This window comes from Cervus elaphus, chromosome 12 (genome assembly GCF_910594005.1).
Source record: "Cervus elaphus chromosome 12, mCerEla1.1, whole genome shotgun sequence".
NCBI lineage: Eukaryota > Metazoa > Chordata > Mammalia > Artiodactyla > Cervidae > Cervus > Cervus elaphus.
This window is the reverse complement of record NC_057826.1, coordinates 29,752,520-29,774,494: the sequence shown is the minus strand read 5'-3', so window position 1 is coordinate 29,774,494 and position 21,975 is coordinate 29,752,520. Positions and strand designations below refer to the sequence as shown.

Below are 21,975 nucleotides of genomic sequence, written 5' to 3'. Positions count from 1 at the left end.
TATACCAAACAAAATTTCCCAGCCTGTGTCTAATCCCATTATCTGGGATCCCCTGTGGACAAAATGAGCACTATCTTCTATGTACATAAATTTAAGTGTACCTAAACAGAATTGTGTTATAGTTCATCATTTGCTTTCTTTACTCATCACTATGCTCTAGGATAGGTAGGGAAACAGTGGAAACAGTGTCAGACTTTATTTTTTTGGGCTCCAAAATCACTGCAGATGGTGATTGCAGCCATGAAATTAAAAGACGCTTGCTCCTTGGAAGAAAAGCTATGACCAACCTAGTGGTGGTGGTGGTGAAGTCGCTAAGTCGTGTCCGACTCTTGCAAACCCACGGACTGTAGCCTGCCAGGCTCCTCTGTCCTTGGGATTCTCCAGGCAAGAATACTGAAGTGGGCTGCCATTTCCTTTTCCAGGGGATCTTCCCATCCCAGGGATTGGGTCTCCTGCATTGCAGGCAGATTCTTTACCAACCTAGACAGCATATTAAAAAGCAGAGACAATACTTTGCCAACAAAGGTCCAACTAGTCAAGGCTATGGTTTTTCCAGTAGTCATGTGTGGATGTAAGAGTTGGACCATAAGAATTGATGTGCCGAAGAATTGATGCTTTTAAACTGTGGTGTTGGAGAAGACTCTTGAGAGTCCCTTGGACTGCAAGGCAATCCAACCAGCCCATCCTAAAGGAAATCAGTCCTGAGTATTCATTGGAGAGACTGATGGCTCCAGTACTTTGGCCACCTGATGCGAAGAACTGACTCATTGGAAAAGACCCTGATGCTGGGAAAGATTGAAGGCAGGAGGAGAAGGCGTGAAAGGATGAAATCATTGGATGGCATCACCAACTTGATGGACATGAGTTTGAACAAGCTCCGGGAATTGGTGATGGACAGGAAAGCCTGGCGTGCTGCAGTCTGTGGGGTCGCAAAGAGTCAGACATGACTGAGTGACTGAACTGAACCTTGTCTTTAACTAAAATGTGAACCACTTATCAATGAGAACCATGTTTTTCTTCCCCTGTTCTCCCTTGATAGTAAATAGTCAAGGAACATTTGTTGGTTTTCTCTTGTAGCCTATGCATGTTTTCTACTGTAAGACACTAAAAGTTAAAGTAAAGTTGACAATAATAACTAAAATAAGAAGTCACCAATGGAATCTTCCTGAGCTGAGTTTAACCCAGGCTTTACCCATTACTAGCTCTGTGACCTTGGGAAAGTAACATCTATTTGCTTTGGGCATTTCTTTCTTCATCTACAAAGGTGGATAATACCACCTACCTTAGAAGGCTGTTATGAGGAATAAGTTAATTAATTAATTACAAACCACCTCAGTACAGCAAATGACATATAACAGGTTTTTAAAAATAACGGCTGCTATGAGTCCTACCTATGGCGTCAAATTCCAGTCATATGTACCTGTGAACTCTTCCAAGAAAGTGTAAGCACCTTGGAGGCAGGACCTTTTCAGACACTTCTTTGTATCTGCCCGCTGTCCAGCACTCTGCTTCATGTAATAGCCCGTGCATTTATGGTAAATGGATTACTATAATTCTTTGGTTAGCATTCTGCTAACCTAAATTTTAAGCATATATACTAGAGTACATTACCCAGGAATGGAATATGTATTAACATATTTATGGCAAGACTCCTGTCATTCTTGTTATTTATTACATATTGAAAAGAAAGTTATATCAAGAAATAAAATGAAAAGTTATTCTTCAATGTGTAAGAAGATCGCCGTTTTTTGTGTTTTCCATTTCTCTTTCCAGTGGCTTGAGAAATGCAAGTACTCCTTCAGTCATGTTTTTTCTTCACACTTCTAAAATAAGAGGAATCTGCATCCTATAACAGAATAACAGAAACATGAATCAGTTTCCTCTACCCCAGTTTTTGACAATTAATTCCTTCTGTTTTGAGAATCTATATCATCATGATTCACTGTTGAGAATCCTTATAAATCCCTGGAAAAATACTTAAATAGGAATAAAAATCAAAGCCAAAATTGTAGAGCTACAAAAAATATCTCTAAGGGGCTTAGCAACATTATTTCCCTGTCATTTGTTAACATATGAGTATGCCATTTCATAAATGCTGAAATTTCTATTACTCTTCTGATCAGTATGTCATACCTACACTGGCTTGCTTTAATACATACAAAGAGTCTTTAGAATTAAAATACTTGAAAGATAACTCCAAAATCATTTGTGAACTTTTAGTATATTGCTTAAAGAATAAAACAAGGCAATTCAGTAATTTCTAAGAAGTGACATTTCATTTGGGGAGATACCCATTTACCACTTTCAAGAATTTACACTAAATAAGACAAAAACAAATTATAACATAAAATTCAATGATGTTATTGTTTTAGATGCCTAAAATTAATAACAATACATCAAAACAAGGTTCCAGACATACTGTTCCTAGCCTAAAGAACAGAAACAAATTCTTGCCTAGAGAACCTCATGGACAGTATGAAAAGACAAAAAGACAGGACACCAGAAAATGGGCCCCCTAAGGTCAGAGGGTGTCTAATATGCTACTGAGGAAGAGCAAAGGGCAATTACTACTAGCTCCATAAAGAATTAAGTGGCTGGACTATGGAAAACAGTGTGGAGATTCCTTAAAAAACTGGAAATAGAACTGCCATATGACCCAGCAATTCCACTTCTGGGCATACACACCGAGGAAACCAGAACTGAAAGAGACACGTGTACCCCAATGTTCATTGCAGCACTGTTTATAATAGCCAGGACATGGAAGCAACCTAGATGCCCATCAGCAGACGAATGGATAAGAAAGCTATGATACATATACACAGTGGAATATTGCTCAGCTATTAAAAAGAATACATTTGAATCAGTTCTAATGAGATGGATGAAACTGGAACCCATTATACAGATTGAAGTAAGCCAGAAAGATAAATACCAATACAGTATACTAACGCATATATATGGAATTTAGAAAGATGGTAACGATAACCCTATATACAAGACAGAAAAAGACACAAATGTATAGAACAGACTCTATGGGAGAAGGCAAGGGTGGGATGATCTGAGAGAATAGCATTGAAACATGTATTGAAACATGAAAACATCACAATTATCAATTGTGAAACAGATCGCCAGTCCAGGTTGGATCCATGAGACAAGTGCTCAGGGTTGGTGCACTGGGATGACCCAGAGGGATGGGATGGGGAGGGAGGTGGGAGGGGGGTTCAGGATGGGGAACACATGGCTGATTCATGTCAATGTATGGCAAAAACCACTACAACATTGTAAAGTAATTAGCCTCCAACTAATAAAAGTAAAGGAAAAAAAAAGAATTAAGTGGCTGGGCCAAAGCGGAAACAACATTCAGTTGTGAATGTGTCTGGTGGTGAAAGTAAAGTCTAATGCTGTAAAGAACAATATTGCATAGGAACCTGGAATGTTAGATCCATGAACCAAGGTAAATTCAATGTGGTCAAGCAGGAGATGACAAGAAAATGACAGATGATCTTGGTTCATTTGGCGATGCCAAAAACTATTCAAACTACTGTACAACTGTGCTCATTTCATGTGCCAGCAAGGGTATGCTGAAAATCCTTCAAGCTAGGCTTCAGCAGTACACAAACCAAGAACTTCCAGATGTACAAGCTGGGTTTCAAAGAGGCAGAGGAACCAGAGATCAAATTGCCGACATTTGTTGGATCACTGAGAAAGCAAGGGAATTCCAGAAAAACATCTATTTCTGCTTCACTGACTACACTAAAGCCTTTGTGTGGATCATAGCAAACTGCAGAAAATTCTTTAAGAGACCACCTTACCTGTCTCCTAAGAAACCTGAATATGGGTCAAGAAGAAAGAGTTAGAACTAGATGTTGAACAATTGGTTCCAAATTGGGAAAGGAGTACGACACGGCTGTATATTGTCACCCTGCTTATTTAACATCTATGCAAAGTACATTATGCAAAATGCTGGGCTGGATGAATCACCAGCTGAAATCAAGACTGCTGGGAGAAATATCAACAACCTCAGATATGCAGATCATACCACTCTAATGGCAGAAAGTAAAAAGGAACTAAAGAGCCTCTTGGTAAAGGTGAAAGAGAAGAGTGAAGAAGCTGGCTTAAAACTCAACATTCAAAGAACTAAGATAATGGGATCTGGTCCCATCACTTCATGGCAAATAGAAGAGGAAAAAGTGGAAGCACTGACAGAGTTTCTTTTCTTGGGCTCCAAAATCACTGTGGATGGTGACTGCAGTCATGCAATTAAAAGACTTGCTCCTTGGAAGGAAAGCTATGACGAACCTAAACAATGTATTAAAAAGCAGAGACGTCACTTTGCCAACAAAGGTCCGTATAATCAAAGTCATAGTTTTTCCAGTAGTCATGTATGGATTTGAGAGGTGGATCATGAAGAAGGCTGAGCACCAAAGAATTGATGCTTTCAAATCGTGGTGCTGGAGAAGACTTTTGAGAGTCCTGTGGACTGCAAGGAGATCAATCCAATCAATCCTAAAGGAAAGCAACCCTTAATATTCATTGGGAGGACTGATGTTAAGGCTGCAGCTCCAATACTTTGACCACCTGATGAGAAGAGCTGACTCACTGGGAAAGACCCTGATGCTGGGAAATATTGAAGGCAAAAGGAAAAGGGGGCAACAGAGGATGAGATAGTTAGATAGCACCACCAACTCAATGAACATGGATATGAGCAAACTCCAGGAGATAGTGAAGGACAGAAGAGCCTGGGGTGCTATAATCCACGAGATCATAGAGTCAGACACAACTTAGTGACTGAATAACAACAACAACATTTAGTTTGGGAATAATAGTGGCATTCTCTTAACTGAGATTCTTACAAACAAATTTCAATAAGGAGATGAATATACACAATACAAAATAACAGTAGGGAGGAAAGAGCAATGAGGAGAGAAGTAAAAAAAAATGAACAACTTCTTAAAGTTTCTAGGGTTTTGTGTAAAGAATAAGATATATCTCAAAATGATTTGGGGAAATGAAAGGAAGCCTAGTTTATCATAAAGTGATAAAGCAGTCAGACCACCTAATAAGCAATAATTCAAATATGTTGGTAGGAAGAGAGAAGTCATGATTTTTAGCAAATGTTAGATGTAATGCAATGCCTATATTTACACTGCTGTTGTTTAGTTGCTAAGTCGTATCTGACATTTTTGCTACCCCATGGTGTATAGCACGTCAGGCTCCCCTGTCCCTGGGATTTCCCAGGCAAGAATACTGGAGTGGGTTGCCGTTCCCTTCTCCAGGGGATCTTCCTGACCCAGGTATCGAACTTGCATCTCCCGCGTTGGCAGGTGGATTCTTTACTGAGGCACTAGGGAAGCCCAAGATTTACGTTAAGTATTCTGTTGGTATTCTGTATACAAAACAAACTAACCTTCTTATGAACAACTGCTACAATGGGACTGAAACTCTAGCCTCTAGTCCTTCTTTCTCCTCTGAAACAGTGATTTCTATAATGCATTCTCCCTCTGCCATATTATTTAATTCTTTAATCTTTACTGTCTGTTTGCTAAATATCCTCCTGCCATCAAAACAAAAGCAGTAACAGCTAATACTTAATGACTGTAACACACCATGGTAGATTTTAAGAGCTTTCCACATACTAACTCATTTAATCCCCATAACAATCCTATGACTAGGTGCTACTATCAACAGTAATCTTCATTTTGTAAATGGTTCAGTTCAGTTCACTCAGTTGTGTCCAACTCTTCGCAACCCCATGGACTGCAGCACACCAGGCTTCCCTGTCCATCACCAATTCCCAGAGCTTGCTCAAACTCAGGTCTATCAAGTCGGTGATGCCATCCAACCATCTCATCCTCTGTCATCCCCTTCTCCTCCTGCCTTCAATCTTTCCCAGCATCAGGGTCTTTTCCAATGAGTCGGTTCTTCTTATCAGGTGGCCAAAGTATTGTAGATGGGGAGATTGAGATATAGAGAAATAACTTGCCTGGGATCGTAGGATGAGTATGGGGTATAGCTAGGATTTCAGCCTAGGTAGCCCAGCACCTTGTTCCATGCTTTTAACCAGAATGTTGGTTCACCTCTTTAGTAAGGTGGCCTTTCCCCCTCAACTCTTATCTATCGCTGGGCACAATGCCACTTTATCTGCTGTCCTCTAAATTTCAGACTCTGATGCAATATTTGATGGAGCTCTACCTTTAGAACCACCCCCACAGTACCAAGTTCCAAAATTATGAAATTGCTTATAAATGTTTTGACCCAAAACAAACTGGTTAGTATAAAATGAATAGCCCTCTTTATGATTTTTCAAGTTCTAAACATGTTAGTGCATATTGAAAGTTTTAGAACCTTTAAGTCTCTTTAAGTATTTTGTTTGGGTGTTTGGTTTTTTGTTTCATTTTTCACCAGTCCATTTAACATTCCTCACTTTTCTGGAAAAATGAGTGCTGAAAGAATAAGTTATCAGCAAGTTTTCCTAAACACGGACATGGGCACATTTCAGATGTGCAAACCAACCTTCTGGAACAAAGTCAAAGGAACCAGTACTACAGGTGAGACTACATCTCTTAATAGTGTGGAAGTGCTTTGACAGAGGGCTGACGTGCACCTAGTCCTGGGGAGAAATGGGAGGCGAGGCCACGTATCAACCCAAGGAGGTGACACTTACAGAATGTAGAGACTCGTAGGATGGGTTGGAGTCTGTGGGGAGACATGGTGGAGAAAAAGCATTTTGGCACATACACTGGCCAAAGAGCAACGTAGAAGAAAAAAATGGCAATCTTTGATTTGATTTTTACCTTGTAGAAAACTTTCTCCAAGACCAGTAGTAATTTACAGTAAACTGACAGATATGCATTGGGGATGGGAAACTTTTTATATCTTTTGTATTTATTAATATATCATGAGATTGGCAGACAGTTAGTAAGAAAAGTTTTTAAGCATTGGAAAATTTCATGCTTTCCTACAAGACTGATATGAGTTCAGAAATGTATAAATTGGACTTACCACACCACTCTTGAAGTTCTCAATCCTTCTCTTTGCTGCTTTGTTGCTTAACCACCAGGCCAAGGTTGGCATATACTGCCACAAATAGAACATTAGCAAAAAAGGGTGATCTGCGATCCAAACTTCCTTCAAATCATTGGCCATGGTGACTAACATCAGCCGCACACAACGACTGGTTGCCATCTTGTGGGACTCATCTGCAGTGCTGCCTGTAGTCTAAGAAAATTTTGAAAAATTCGTGAGTGATGACTATATTTCTAGGGTATCTCAGAGAACTTTTAGTAGACATCCAGTTGAGTGATTCCTTTACTGTGGCCTCATGCCCCTCAGGAGTCCACATAGGCACTAAGGGGTGCCTGTAAGCTATTTGTGGGCTTCCCAGGAGGCACAGGGCTCTCCTGACATTGAAAGAGATACAAGAGATGCGGGTTCGATCCCTAGGTCTGGAAGATGCCCTGAAGGAGGAAATGACAACCCACTTCAGTAATCTTGCCTGGAAAATTCCATGAACAGAGGAGCCTAGTGAGCTGCAGTCCATGGGGTCGCAGAGTCAGACCTGACTAAACATGCACACATAAGCTATATATTTCAGAAAACCTAATAGAATTCATATACTTAACCTGATAAGTGTGCAGGCTAACTAAAAGATAACAGTTATTCACTTTTAGTTAGAATTGTACCATCTTAAAGTACTTAATGGTAAGTCTGTAATTTTAATAATAATTTTAAACAAATTATTAATACATACATTTAGCAAATGAAGTTCTATAAAACATGGAGTCCATGAGGATGAAATAGAGAAAGAAGATAAAAGTGGTTTCTTGATATTGAAAAAATTTGGAACTGCTACTTTAGTTAACCCATTACCATTTTACAAATAAACTGAAGCCCAGAAAGGCAGTAACTTTTATCTGTGCTCACACAGACCATTTGGTAGTAACCAGTTCTATATTCCAGGTCCCCAGATTCCTGTAACATTGTGCTTATTCTATTTTACTACAGTGCCTCCATAGAAAATGCAAAATATAAATTGTATAGGTAAACATTTACATGGAAACATATAGATTTATATCTCAGTAGAAACATTAGTGGAGAAGAAGGAAAATTTCATGGTCTTTAGAGAGTTTTTTGTATTATGGAGTGATACTGGATTCTTCATGAGACATTTATTGTTCATTTGATAGATTAATTACGTGTAATCTATGAGCTGAGGGAAGCACAAGCCTGGGTGAGGTCAACCTAAAACTACTACATCTCAACAAGGGGGGTTTTGCTAAGTTCCTTCACCATAATCCCTTTTAAAATCCCAGTAAGATTTAATTTACTAAAATTCAGCCACACAGAACTTTCAACATTGCTATGATTTGTGAATTGATTAAAACTGGGTTTTTAAAATATTGATAGCCCACATAATAGTGGATCACTTATAAGCAGTATCTTAGTAATTTCTTTAGCTGTTACTAAAGCTGGATGCCAAAGCACTATCAGCTAACCATAACAATTTTCCTAATGCTGAGTTAAGTTATGTAAATAATTCATAAGGGATTCTAACATGAAAACCCTGAGGCATAATGATGTAAGGCCAGGGTATGACTACTAAAGCATTCAAATTATTCACCAACTAGAAATTTTACCTTTGTGACTTCTTCAGTTAGGGCATTTTTCACAATATTTGATTGCACAGGTCCCGGGCAAATGTTAGAAATTGTTATACCTGGGTAGGTGGCAAGTTCAGTTCGGAGGGTATTAAAAAATCCCTAAAAGACAAAGACAAAAAACAAATAAATACAGACACATATATCATGTTTACTAATAGTACGAAATTACTTTTCTTCAACTTTTTATGAAGGACAATAGCAGCACATTATCAAAATGTGTTCTGAAAAATGCCTGAGTAAAGGACAGGGAATGTAATTACACAAGATGAGGCATTTTTAAAGATAAGACCGCAGGCAATCTAGAACAGGCATTCTTAACTCTTTTCAGGTATGAGTGGTTCATCCCCCCGATGGCACTGGTTTAGCTTGTGCCATCAGTGATTTTGCACTGGATAAGTGAGAGACTACCCTGTAAGAGTCTGATACCCAGTCGCCAGCTCCCCACTCCAAAAGGGTTGCATGTTCACTGAGCATCATTGAGGCTGGACTTCTTTCGATGATCCCTAAAAGTGGCCTAAAGTACAGATGATAGGGCAACAGGAAGCAAGTTGGAATTAGTACTTAAGGGAAACTATCATAGAGGAACAGTTCCATTTTTTCAATTACTATCTGAAGAGACTTAGTTTCAGCAAAAATTTTTATTTTAGGTGTAGTAAGAGAGTACATGGCTAGTTAAAAATGTAATATGATTGCTTACTCAATGACTTTTGTAAAAACAAGGTAGACCCTCCAGACTTAAAAGATACTGCCCATTTCTAAACCAAATAGGAAGTAAACATCTACTTCTCCTCATCTCTTCTCCTAAATCAGGAAATATTCCAAGACTACATTGTGATAAACTGAGTTAACTTTGAAAAACCTAAGCAGCCAACATAAGTACATTCATTTATGATCCAATAACATTAAACAGTTACCAGCCTTTAATGCTGATGCCTAACAAACACAAGGCCTTTGAAGGTTTGTGCTGTCCAAGACTAATACAGTGCCTGACTCAAATGGACAGGAAAAAAGGCTTTGTAAATGAATGAATGAACTTTAACTTTCTGCCCCTCTATAGCAAAAGAGGGGAGAGGACACCATGAAAGCCAATACTCCAGACACTAAAACTCCTCCTTGCTTGAAATCACATCTAGTATAGTGTGTGAACTTTTCAACAAGTAAGTTCACTCTCTAGCTTGCTGAGTATCAGGGAAGGAAATGTGCCCTTCAAAAAGAGACTCCTGGTTTCAGTGTTTGGCTACTGGTATAACTAGATCTTAACTTGACACATGGTATCAGACAATCAAATCCAGTACAAAACAGTTTGGAGGGCAGGCCAGACAGCTTCTACTGTGTTTGACTGAAAGCATCCTGCATGTCTTCTGGGATACTGGGTACCAAACAGATGGGGTGGCCACCTTCCCTCGTGTGCCTGCCTGAGAGTTGCCCAACTGCCCTGCTGAAAGTAACTGACACCCTATTACCAAATATGAGGAAATCATCAGTGCAGTATTTCATTTCATCACTCTCTGCAATTGTCTGCTCTTCACAGCAGAAAGAGGATCCTATGGAACAAAAGCTTCAAATTTTCATGAAACATGACCATTCAGCTGTTGCATCTTATTATTACAACAGTGAAACATTCTATGTAAACTGACCTTCAACAGCATTAATTATATATCACATGTCTCTATTAATCATTTTCCTCCTATTGGCCTTACAATTTAATTTGCTCCATGTTATGGTGTATATAGTTACAGTTTATTCTTATCCATTCTTAAGCCAACATTAAAAATTTATTCATTTCTAGTACTCATATCTCATAAGTTACACAAGCCAAATTAAACTTTCTCCTAGACTCTGCCTCAACTAGATTTTCTTCTTCTAGTGAAGTCATAGTAAACAGAGTCAAGGCTAGACCCAGTAGGGATTTGACGCTCAGGGCTAATCACCCAGTGGGTAGTTTCTATTTCTGATAGGCATGTACATTTAGAAATTCAGGTAAAATAAACACCAACAACAAAGGGGAAGGAAACAAAGTCACAGAAATGAGAAGGACAAGTAAATGCATGTAGAATCCTGAAATGTGTGTAGAAGAAACAGGGGTAGACCCCAAATTTGCCATGAAGATGTGGTAGAAATGAGGACAAGGTAAAGGGTGACGTGTCAACTAGACTATACAGTTTGTAAGGGCAGGGATCATATAATCTTTATATTCCCAGGATATGTTGCAGTGTATGACACAGTGTAGGTACTCATTGGATGTTTGCAGAATTAGAAAGAGGCATGTGAGGCTCAAGTCTTTTTAGCATCTTCTAGGTAAGTCTTCTACCCAAGATCTTCTTGGGTCTCTCTGTCTCCAAACATCACTACCTAGTCCCAGTGATCTCTTACAATAAATGTTCCATACACACGTTCAGGTCAGTTCTATCAGAGGTGAGTTTTAACAGCCTTACCCGAAGAGCATGTTTGCTGGCACAGTATCCAGTAGAAAGGGGTGCAGCTATAATTCCCACAATGCTATTCACAGTAACAATTTTTCCTTGCTTCCTCTCAATCATGTGAGGCAGAACACACTTTGTCAAGGACACCGTCCCTAAGTAGTTAAGCTCTATTAGCTCCTTGAAGACATCCAGGCTGGTGTCCACACACAAAGCACGCTGGGATACTCCACCATTGTTGACCAGAATGTCGATCTAAGTAAAGAAAATCAGAAAGGGGGTACTTTAGGGATGACTTAGATGGATTGTTGGAATTCCTAAGGATGGTTAGTTATATTGTTAACTTGATAAATCAATGGAACAGGACAGTATATTTCCAGAGGTCAGCAACAGAAAAGATAAAAGCAAAATTCACCTATGGAATTAAATTCCCACCTTAAGTGACTTTTTATGGAAAATAATGTAACAGAAATAATAGGCACAGTGAATCTTTAGCTTCTTTTGTTCTACATGGAGGAGTTAATTTATTAAAGTAGGAAAAGTTCCAATTATTAATACATAAAGCCACAGATTCAGAGATTAAGAGACCCAGCTGGGCCCTTGAGCTGAAGTGAGATGTTTCATGAACCCATTAGCCTACAGCCCTTTGAATGATAGCACCACAGATAGGAATCTCTTTTGCAGCTACTTCAGAGCAAAATTCATGCACTCAAAATGCTACTTACTCTGCCAAACTCCTGGAGAACTGCTTTGGTAGCCATTTCATGGGAACTTCTGTTAGTCAGGTCAAGGGGCAAAATGAGTATATCTTTTTCTTTCAAATTACCATTCTCTAAATAAAGACACTTAAAATTAATATGGCAGTCATGTGATAATCACATTATATTTAACATTCACCCTACAACCACACTTAGCAATGAATTCATTTCTGGGTGAAGCCCTGTGGATGAGGTTCTCTTTAAGGACCAAGAAGCGGATTGACAGGGATATGGGCAACATCTTATCGAACAAAAAGCTGGCTGGGTACACAGGAAACAAAATTCCTCTCTTCTACTTAAATATATACAGCCTAACATTGGACCAGGCTTCCCTGACAGCTCAGTTGGTATTTCTGTACATCTGTTATAGGATAGGTTCACTGCTTGATTTTTAAACACAATTTTAAAAAATTTATGCTGAAAATCAATGAGAATTTGGGTCTTCCAGTCACGTGACACAGAAAAGCTTCCTTTCAGAGGCTAAGGATTCCAGGAGGTGAATAAGGAAAAGGACACAATCCTGAAATTCCCAACCAAGAAACACGTTGGGCTGTAACAGCCCTCTCTATTTCTGTTATCAAAAGAACAGTTCAAACTAATTTCCTTGAATTCTAGCCCCGAAATACAACAAAGTTGTGTTCTGATAAGAAAAACAAGTAAGTAGAGAAGAGGTGAAATTGCTTTATGGGCACAGGATTAAATTATGAAATATTAACTTTTTAAAAAGCAATAGAAAAGTCTGTACCCATGATATGACAGATAAAAGGAAAATAATCTTACTCAAGCTAAGGAACACTGTTATGGTTCATTTCTTCCCATGCAAGTCTCAACAGCAGAGGAGCAACTGTCAAAAGAAGTGGCCCAGTGCAAAAACACAAGAGGCCTTTAAGAGCAATATCGTGAAAGAGGGCTTGTGGCCTTAGCAGCTAACTCCATATCTGGGTGATTAGTTCCATCAGCAAAGTGAAAGAAAGATTTGTAAAGAATGACAAGTAGATGACAAAAAAAACAAAAACACAACAATGATCTTCTGGAAAATTCAAAATTATTTCAGTGTAGATATTAAATTTCCTATGAGAAATAATAACTGTATTACTTGAGACTGCTTTTACTGTGAACTACACCAAAACCCAAACAGATAAACAAAAACACCATTGTCCTGTATATATGAAAAATATTATATCAAGTTGCACTTCTCAAACTTAATTCTACTCTGGGATTTCCCTGGTGGTCCAGGGGTTAAGACTCCACACTTCCACTGCAGGGGCACTGGTTCAATCCCTGGTCAGGGAACTAAGATCCCACATGCTGCACAGCACGGCTGGAAAAAAAATTTAATTCCACTCCTGTTTTTTTGTCCTTTACAACAAAAATCTTATATTATTTCATATGACTTTAAAATCAGACATTTTAACAAAATATCAATTAAATTTCTATGGTAATGTATATGTATGTCATTCATAAGAACCAAATTGTTCCTTGTCTAAGATAAAAATGTAAGACATTTATGTGGTCACTAAAAATCCAAACCAGCATTTGAGAGAACTGATGATCAATCCCTAATGCTAAGAATTAGTGTAAAAAAAAAAGAAGGTAGAAAGGTGGCAGAAAAAGAAGAAAAAGGTCAGGCCAGCTAACTAAGAAATGACAAAAGGAAAAGGAGTTGGATCAAAGCACTCAGCATTTGGAACCAGAGTCTACTGCCCATGAAAATCCCCCACTTGCCCCTAAAATTCCCAAGTTTTGTTTCTGGGCTCTGATTTACTTCTAGGAAGCACTGCTGCGATTTCAGATTTACTCACCAAGGCACTTTCTTTTCACCCTTTCCAACTCATGTACTCTTCTGGCTGACAGCACAAGAGAAACTCCTAGTTTGGACAGCTGGTAAGCCAGTTCCTCTCCAATCCCACTGGACGCTCCGGTCACCCACACCACCATATCAGTCAGCTCCCATTCTATTGAAAAGTGGGTAGGGATTGAGGGGAGAAAATAAGCTATGGGTTACATCCATAAATCAAAGATTGACCAAAGGAAAAAAATAGTTTTAAACAATATCATTGAATATGAAGACATAATGTGTGGCACTTAAAATTTTAAGTATCCTATGTTTACAGCCCTGATTGTGGTGATGATCTCACAGGTGTATACTTACCCCAGACTCATCCAGTTGTGTACACTAAATATGGACAGTTTCTTATATGACAATCATACCTCAATAAAGTGGTTTAAAATTTTTTTAATTAAATATCTTAAGGAAACACTTCCTACCTAGTGTTAGAAATCATATTAGTAACAGTTTATTACTAACTGTATTATTTTGTGTATTCTAGACTCTTTGAGAGTTTTCCAGACTTTACTTCAAGGTAAGCCTTACAACTCCATGGTCTGACTCTAAGGCTCTATTTATCTGCATATTTGATCATGAAAAGTAAGGATAAGTAGATAGAAGTTACCTGGACTCATTTTCTCACCTTCCTTATTCATAAATGAGGGCTTCAGATAAGATGATCACTAATAGTTCCATCCAGTTTTCTATTCTATTATTCTAATTTCTCACATTGGTGGTATTGATGATAAATCTGAGTATACCAAGTTCTACTCTATGGTATGGTAGAATCACCCTGAATTTTTAAAGTCATGTTTGCCCCACTTGTCAATCATAATCTGATGCCTAGCAACTAAAGGTCATTTCATAAAAGAGCTTTCCAAATGCCTGAGCCTTCATCTTAGAAGAATCTAGTAGCTCACCCAAGATGAAATACATATGAGAGCGAGATGAAATGTTATACTCTGCTTGCCAGGTATCACCTTGTTAAATATTGTAAAAATGTAAAATAAAGCACTGACAAGTGGTTTATTCTCCAACGAAAAACTTCCTTGTACTGCAGCACACAATAGCCACTGTCCATCTGAATCCATCAAGTCAGGGTAGTGCAATGCTCCTGTGTACCTTATTAAAATGTGTTATTTGTCAAAAATCGGGAACAAGGTATTATTTAAGATACACACTGCTGATTTTGGATCAGAAAAGTTAAAATCAGGAAGCCAGTTTACTATTTTAGTCAAACAACTCTGAAGTGTAAGTGTTGGTGAATCAGTATGTGCTCTGGTTGCACTTTAACTCCCAGGGTTCAAGTACCAGCTGGGTCGCACACAGCTGTGAAATGCTCCCACGTGGGAACTCAGTGCCTTCATTTCCCAAAAGTGGAAAATTGAATTAATAATAAAACCTCCTTCATATAATTGTTGAGAGAGATGAGTTAAAACATGTAAAGCGCTCAGAACAGTGACTGACACATGTGTAGGCATTGTGAACTAAGTCGCTTCAGTCATGTCCAACTCTGCCATCCATGGACTGTAGCCCGCCAGGCTCCTCTGTCTGTGGGATTTTCAAGATAAGAATACTGGAATGGGTTGCCATGCCCTCCTCCAGGGGACTCAGTGCTTAATAAAATGTCAACTCTAATTGTTGAAAAATTGTTTAACAAATGGATTTTGGCAGCAAAACACTGAATGTTCTAATTTCTCCAGCCAGGGGAAATGGGATTACTAACTTCAACGGCTTAACATTTTTCCATTGCTTCCTATGTGCTTAAACATATTACCTTACTAAAATCTTCACAAGAACTTTATGAAACAGGAATTACCTCAGTTTTACAAGAAAGGAAACTGAGGTTTACAGAGATTAATTTACACCACTAGACTGTAAATTTCCTTGGGGCTGGGACCCTGTCTCCTTTATTCATCGCTACGTCCTCAGAGCCTGGCACAGAAACTCGCTTAGAAAAAGGACTCCACAAGTCACTGTTGAATAAACACCCAAGAATCCTGGCAGAGCTAGGATATTTGTCGAGGTATGTCCGACCTCTAGCCTAAGCTGCCACATTTTAATATGATCAATATTGTAGACCCAACTATCTTAGCCATTCGAGCAAATATCTTCAGAAAAGCGATTTCATGTAAATATCTAAACAAAGGACAGAAACATCCCAAGTACTATGTCTGGGTTACAGTGCTTTCCTATCATCTATTGCACTATGTTTTTTGGCTTCCGAGATTTCAGTTCCCTGACCAGAAATTGAACCCCGGTCACGGCAGTCAAAGCTCTGAGTCCTAACCACTAGACCACCCGGGAACTCCTAAATCTAATGCACTTTTATGGAAAGGCTCAACTGAGCAACCTTGCAAATTTTTTGGGAAATTGTTGTTCAGTAGCTAAGTTATCTCTAACTCTTTGCAAGTCCATGGACTGCAGCACACCAAGTGTCCCTGTCCTTCACTATCTCACTGAGTTTGCTCAAACTCATGTCCGTTGAGTCAGTGATTGCATCCAACCATCTCATCCTCTGTCACCCCCTTCTCTTGCCGTCAATCTTTCCCAGCATCAGGGTCTTTTCCAATGAGTTGGCTCTTTGCATCAGGTGGCCAAAATATTGGAGCTTCAACATCAGTCTTTCCAGTGACTATTCAGGGTTGATTTTCTTCAGGATTGACTTGTTTGATCTCCTACTCATTGTTCCAAAGTTCTGCAGTATACAAGACTCCAAGGTGAATATAATTTGTTTGTAACTGTTTACTAGCTAGCGTAGCAGTAACAAAGATTTCATTTTTGCATGCACACATGCTCAGTCACTTCAGTCACGTCTGACTCTTTGTGACTCTATGGACCATAGCCCACCAGGCTCCTCTGTCTATGGGATTCTCCAGGCAAGAATACTGGAGTGAGTTGCCATGCCCTCCTTCACAGAATCTTCCTGACCGAGGGACTGAACCTGAGTCTACCACACTGCAGGCAGACTGAACCATCTGGGAAGCCCTCTTCATTTCTATACCAGTATGCAAATATTAATACAACAATGAAAACTATCAGGCTCACATTTACCTTAGTACATCTGCAGTTCTGATACCCTTCCTCCCACTCTGGAGAAGAAAACTTTTTAACTTAACACCAATTATTTAACAATTCTACAGGGACTTCCCTGACAGTCCAGGGGTTCAGACTTCACCTTCCAATGCAGAAGGTGTGGATTTGATCCCTGGTCAGGAAGCAATGTTCCCACATGCCTTGGGGCCAGAAAAAAACAAAAAAATAAAACAAAGCAATATTTGCAACAAAATCGATAAAGACTTTAAAAAATAATAAAATAAATAAATAAAATGTCAAAAAAAAAAAAAAACAATTCGACAGAATCTGGTATACATAATGGCCTCCCCTAAAGAGTCTCTGAAAGCAGATTCTCAGAGTTGAAAGGAAACTTAGAGTTCAACCCCCAACCCAGGTTAAGAATTCTCCCCTCAAGCTGTTGACCATTTAATTCCCTCACAGGATGAGTAATCTAGTTACCTCTGAGGCACCAGCTCATTTGGGAGGGGGTAAGTCTAATCATTCAAGATGGGTTTCCCGGGTGGCTCAGGGTAAAGAATCCACCTGTGATGCAGAAGACACAGGAGACCCAGGTTCTATCCCTGGGTTGGGAAGATCCCCTGGAGGAGGGTATGACCACCCATTCCAGTATTCTTGCCTGGAAAATCCCATGGACAGAGGAGCCTGGCGGGCTACAGTCCATAGGGGCACAGAGTCAGGCATGACTAAAGCGACTGAGTGCTGAGCACAATCATTCAGGGCTTCAGGAATTTTCTCATACGGATACCTTTAACTTCTACAGACCAGCAGCAGCTGGCGGCAGGTCTGCCTTGTGGTGTCAGGAAGGATAAATCAGGCCTGTCTGGCACACGACAGTGTCTCATCTGTCTGAAGACGGCTGCTGTGTCCTCCCTAAGTCCTTTCGTCTCTTGCTTCTCTAAGGCTAAATAAACACGCCCAATTTCTGCTACTTGCCCTCAGATGACATGGCATCTGGTTTCCTCACCCTTCTCCTCACACCCTCTGTACAAGCTCCAACTGGCCAATGTGCTATTGAAAGGAGCTGGCCAGGGCAGGATACAGGATTCCCAGGGGTCTAAACAGCTCCAAGTAGCGTGATTCGACTAAACCACTTCCCTTGTCTTTCAGACGGGACATGCCGTGAAGACCCAGACAGTGGCTGGCTCAGTCACTGCTGCGTCCCCAGTGCCCAGCACAGAGGTCAACACAAGCAGGTATTCAGAAAACATCTTTTGTTGTTTGCAGTCTGTTCCATAAGACATGAAACAGCTCCACAAGGTTGCCTAACTTTTCTGGCACTGCACAGTTGACTCTCACTGAGGTCACTGTCAAATAAGAGCTGTTTTCCTCACGTATGTTCTGCTGTTGAGACTTTTCCTACTCTGGACTGGTGCCATGGATTTTTCTGGATCTATGTGCAGTACCTAAAACCAGTCACTCTGAAATTTTACCATGTGAGATACATGCTTGGAGACACAGAAGGTATCTCTAGACGGATACATAAAATGCAGGAAATGGTGGTTGCCTCCAAAGAGGCACACTGGCGAGACAAGGGTGAGAGACAAGGGTGAGACAGAGCTTTACTTGTCACCATGTATCCTTTTGTATTTTTAAAAGTTGCCTTATGTGAGTACATTGTCAACTTTTTAAAGTGACACTTCATAGCAAATAGATGGGGAAAAAGTGGAAACAGTGACAGATTTTATTTTCTTGGGCTCCAAAATCACTGTGGACGGTGACTACAGCCATGAAATTAAGATGTTTGCTCCTTGGAAGAAAAGCTATGACAAACCTAGACAGCATATTAAAAAGCTGAGACATTACTTTGCCAGTAGAGGTCCACAGAGTCAAAGCTATGGTTTTCCCAGTAGTCATGCTTGGCTGTGAGAGTTGGACCATAAAGAAGGCTGAGTGCTATAGAATTAATGCTTTCGAACTGTGGTGCTGGAGAAGACTCTTGAGAGTCCCTTGGACTGCAAAGAGATCAAACCAGTCAATCCTACAGGATATCAACCCTGAATACCCTGAATATACATTGGAAGAACTGATGCTGAAGCTGAAGCTCCAATACTTTGGCCACCTGATGCGAAGAGCTGATTCATTGGAAAAGACCCTAATGCTGGGAAAGATTGAGGGCAAGAGAAGGGGGTGACAGAAGATGAGATGGATGGATGCATCACTGATTCAATGGACATGAATTTAAGCAAACCCAGGGAAATAGTGAAAGGCAGGGAAGCCTAGCATGCTGCAGTCCAGGGGTTGTAGAGAGTTGGACATGACTTTGCAGCTGAACAACAACAACATAAAGATGAAAAAAAGGATAATTTTTTTTTCTTTTAAGGATAATTTTTTTTAAACCTTAATAGAGTCTGCCCATCTTTCCAATTTGAGCTGTTTTTGGAACTTGAATCTATCTTCATGTTCCTTTAAGTCTTTTTCACTATCGCCCTCACCTCCCTTCCAACTCTCTCACTCCCTAATCCTCCCCTGCCAAGTCTTTTTAGTCATTTTTCCTAATAACGTCCCTATTTCACAATTTCACAAATATACTGCATATTTGTTTATGTATCTTCATATATCTTTGTGCCAAGTCGTTTCCATCATGTCCAACTCTGCGACCCTATGGACCATAGCCTGCCAGGCTCCTTTGTCCATGGGATTCTCCAGGCAAGAATATTGGAGTGGGTTGCCATACCATCCTCCAACGGATCTTGCCCATCCAGGGATAGAACCTGCATCTCTTGTGTCTCTTGCATTGACAGGCAGGTTCTTTACCACTAGTGCCACCTGGGAAGCCCTTACATATATGTATCTATGCTTTAGATATAAAAGGAGTTCTATAAAGTTTATTCTTCAGTAAGTGCAGGTTTAAGCATGGTGAAATTGAAAAGTTAAAAGTTAAATTAAAATTTAAAAGCTATTAACATTTAACTTTACAACTGTAAATTTACAAAAGTTATTTTGCTGAATAACATGTATTTACATAAATTGCAATGTATCATATGACATTTGTAAATCAGCAAATTATATAACTACATGATGATAATAATAACAAAGTAATTAAATGTGTTTAAAAATCCTTCAAAACTGATATTTTTCCAGCAAAAGTAAAACACTGAAAAAACCAAATGAATTTCTTAAAAGTTATCTTTAGTCACCTTAACTTTTGCTTGATATGTGAAAATAACTTTTCATTTCACTAGCTGCTAAATATTGTCAACGTTTTTCCTCTTCAGCACTTGACATTATCAGTTGAGTAACTTGTAGAACAGTAAAATATAAAGTATTTTTATGTAATTCTCAAAGTCCAAGTTAACACTAAGCACAAATAGAATCAAACACTAAAGTCCACAAAGCAGCTCATAGGCACATGCATTCCATCTGCTGAGATGGGCCAATGACCAAGAGAAAGTCTGCCAATCACAGCCATCTATTTGCCATAGTTTTGTAACCCTGATCTTGCACATGTTTTACATATTTTCCGTGAACGCAATGTAAGTGCTACACATGCTATACCCGCCCCCCCCTCCAAAAAAAGAAACAAGAAAAATGAAATACTAAGGAATAATACTTTGTCAGTGAGGGTTGAGCTTTGGAGGGGCATAAAACATTGTACCATCTAAGTTTTTTTTCAGTCCCCAAGAACCAATTTTCACCCCCATGTAAGTGATAGGGCTCCCCTTCTCTCTCTGGCTCCATTTTTAAAGTTATCACTTCCAGGGCTTCTCTGGTAGCTCAGACAGTAAAGAATCTGCCTGCAGTGTAGATCAGGAGTTTGATCCCTGGGTTGGGAAGATACTCTGGAGAAGGGAAGGGCAACCCACTCCAGGATTCTTGCCTGGAGAATTCCATGGGCAGAGGAGCCTGACAGACTATATAGTCCATGAGGTCCCAAAGAGTTGGAAGCGACTGAGCAACTAACAATTTCACTTTTTCACTTAATCACTTCCAAGTAAACCTCCTCACATGATTTAGATATTTTCATGCAGGAAACTAGGTCCAGGGAAACCCCACTTCCCGCCGGCCCTTGTAGACATAAAGCCTAGCTCTGGACAGCCCACTGAACTTTGAGCATTATGAAAATAAGACTAATAATGCCTACTTTATAACAGTCATTGTAAAGGTGAACAGTCACAAATGAAAAGGGTCTGGTGCACTGCTTAGCACATAGAATGCGTTTAGTAAACGACCATCAAATATTAAGCTGGGCATAGAAAAAAGATGGGCAGAATGTCTTTTAGTATGCCAATAACTGTCTTCCTTCAGGCAAAACACCCAATCCAGTTCTCTACCTTTATCCCAATGGGTAGGCAGCTTTGTAGGTGGCTGTATTATCTCAAATTTTGTTTCATTGCTCTTAAGTAGAGTGAGAGATGGCATATAAACAACTTCAGGACGTAGCTCCAAAAGGACATGCCTTCACAAGCGCACTGTTTCTCCAAGTACTGTCCTCCCACGCTGCTTCAGAATCCCTGGGAGCCAGGCGGAGAACTCAGAGACCTGAAGGCGCCCCGCTGATTCCAAGGCTCTTTTACTTCAGCAAGTAAAAGGCAAAGTCCGTAGGTACCAGGGCAGAAGACAAAAGGCGCCAGCCCCTTCCACCCCGAACCAGAGCCCTTGAGAAAGGCGCAGCCTCGCCACCCGGAAGCTCCACGCCACCCGGAGGGACGCTGGGGCAGCGGAAATCCGATCGCACCACGGAACCCGGGCTCCCAGTGCAGAGAGGCGGCAGCGCGTCCTCACCTGGGCGTCGCCCCTGCCACTCGGCCCACAGCAGGGTCAGGTCCGCGTCGGCCCGCACGAAGCGCAGCAGCTGCACCACGAGCGCCAGCAGCGCGCACAGCGCCAGCAACCAGAGGAGCAGCCCCCAGCTCATGGCGCCCTGCTCCGCGGGAGGAAGATGCACTGACCGCCGCCACCTAAACTGCGCCTAGGCCGCCTGGCAGCTATCGCGCGTCCGCGCCGCCGCCCTTCCTCGCTGCCCCGGCCCGCCCTGAGAGCAGGCAGGAGGGAGGAGCCGCAAGGCGCGCCCCAACCCTCCCGCTGGGAGCCCGCCCCAGTTCTGCCCGCGTGGGCGTGGGGCGCCCAGCCCGGAGATCGCTGCCCAGGTTTTGTCCGCCTGGGCGCCCAGTAAGGGGTTGCAGTGGGAACAAACGGCGTAGGTCACTTAAGCACTTGGAGATATTCCTATTCGTAAGGTAGTCACAGCATTTGTAATCTGAAGACCGATTCTTTTACAGTTGTTTTGAGATGCA

At 40.5% G+C, this 21,975-nt stretch overlaps 1 protein-coding gene and 1 long non-coding RNA gene across 3 annotated transcripts; one reads left to right on the top strand and one right to left on the bottom strand.

Moving 5' to 3' along the window:
- Window positions 1-1,650: 1,650 nt before the first annotated feature.
- On the bottom strand, window positions 1,651-21,729 carry DHRS7 (dehydrogenase/reductase 7). Of its 2 annotated transcripts, none has more exons than XM_043920512.1 (7): window positions 21,464-21,729; window positions 13,638-13,790; window positions 11,803-11,909; window positions 11,093-11,332; window positions 8,634-8,756; window positions 7,000-7,215; window positions 1,651-1,846 (listed from the first exon to the last, which is right to left on the bottom strand). In XM_043920512.1, exons 1-7 carry the CDS (start codon window positions 21,594-21,596, stop codon window positions 1,799-1,801), a joined length of 1,020 nt encoding a protein of 339 aa, XP_043776447.1. In that variant the 5' UTR covers window positions 21,597-21,729; the 3' UTR covers window positions 1,651-1,798. The 2 variants fall into 2 exon arrangements, with proteins under 2 accessions (XP_043776447.1, XP_043776448.1); XM_043920513.1 differs by lacking the exon at window positions 21,464-21,729 and adding an exon at window positions 21,013-21,372.
- Window positions 6,453-13,858, top strand: LOC122705255. The gene is made up of 2 exons (XR_006344066.1): window positions 6,453-6,545; window positions 13,607-13,858. It is a non-coding gene; the product is annotated as an uncharacterized LOC122705255 (long non-coding RNA).
- Window positions 21,730-21,975: the final 246 nt, after the last annotated feature.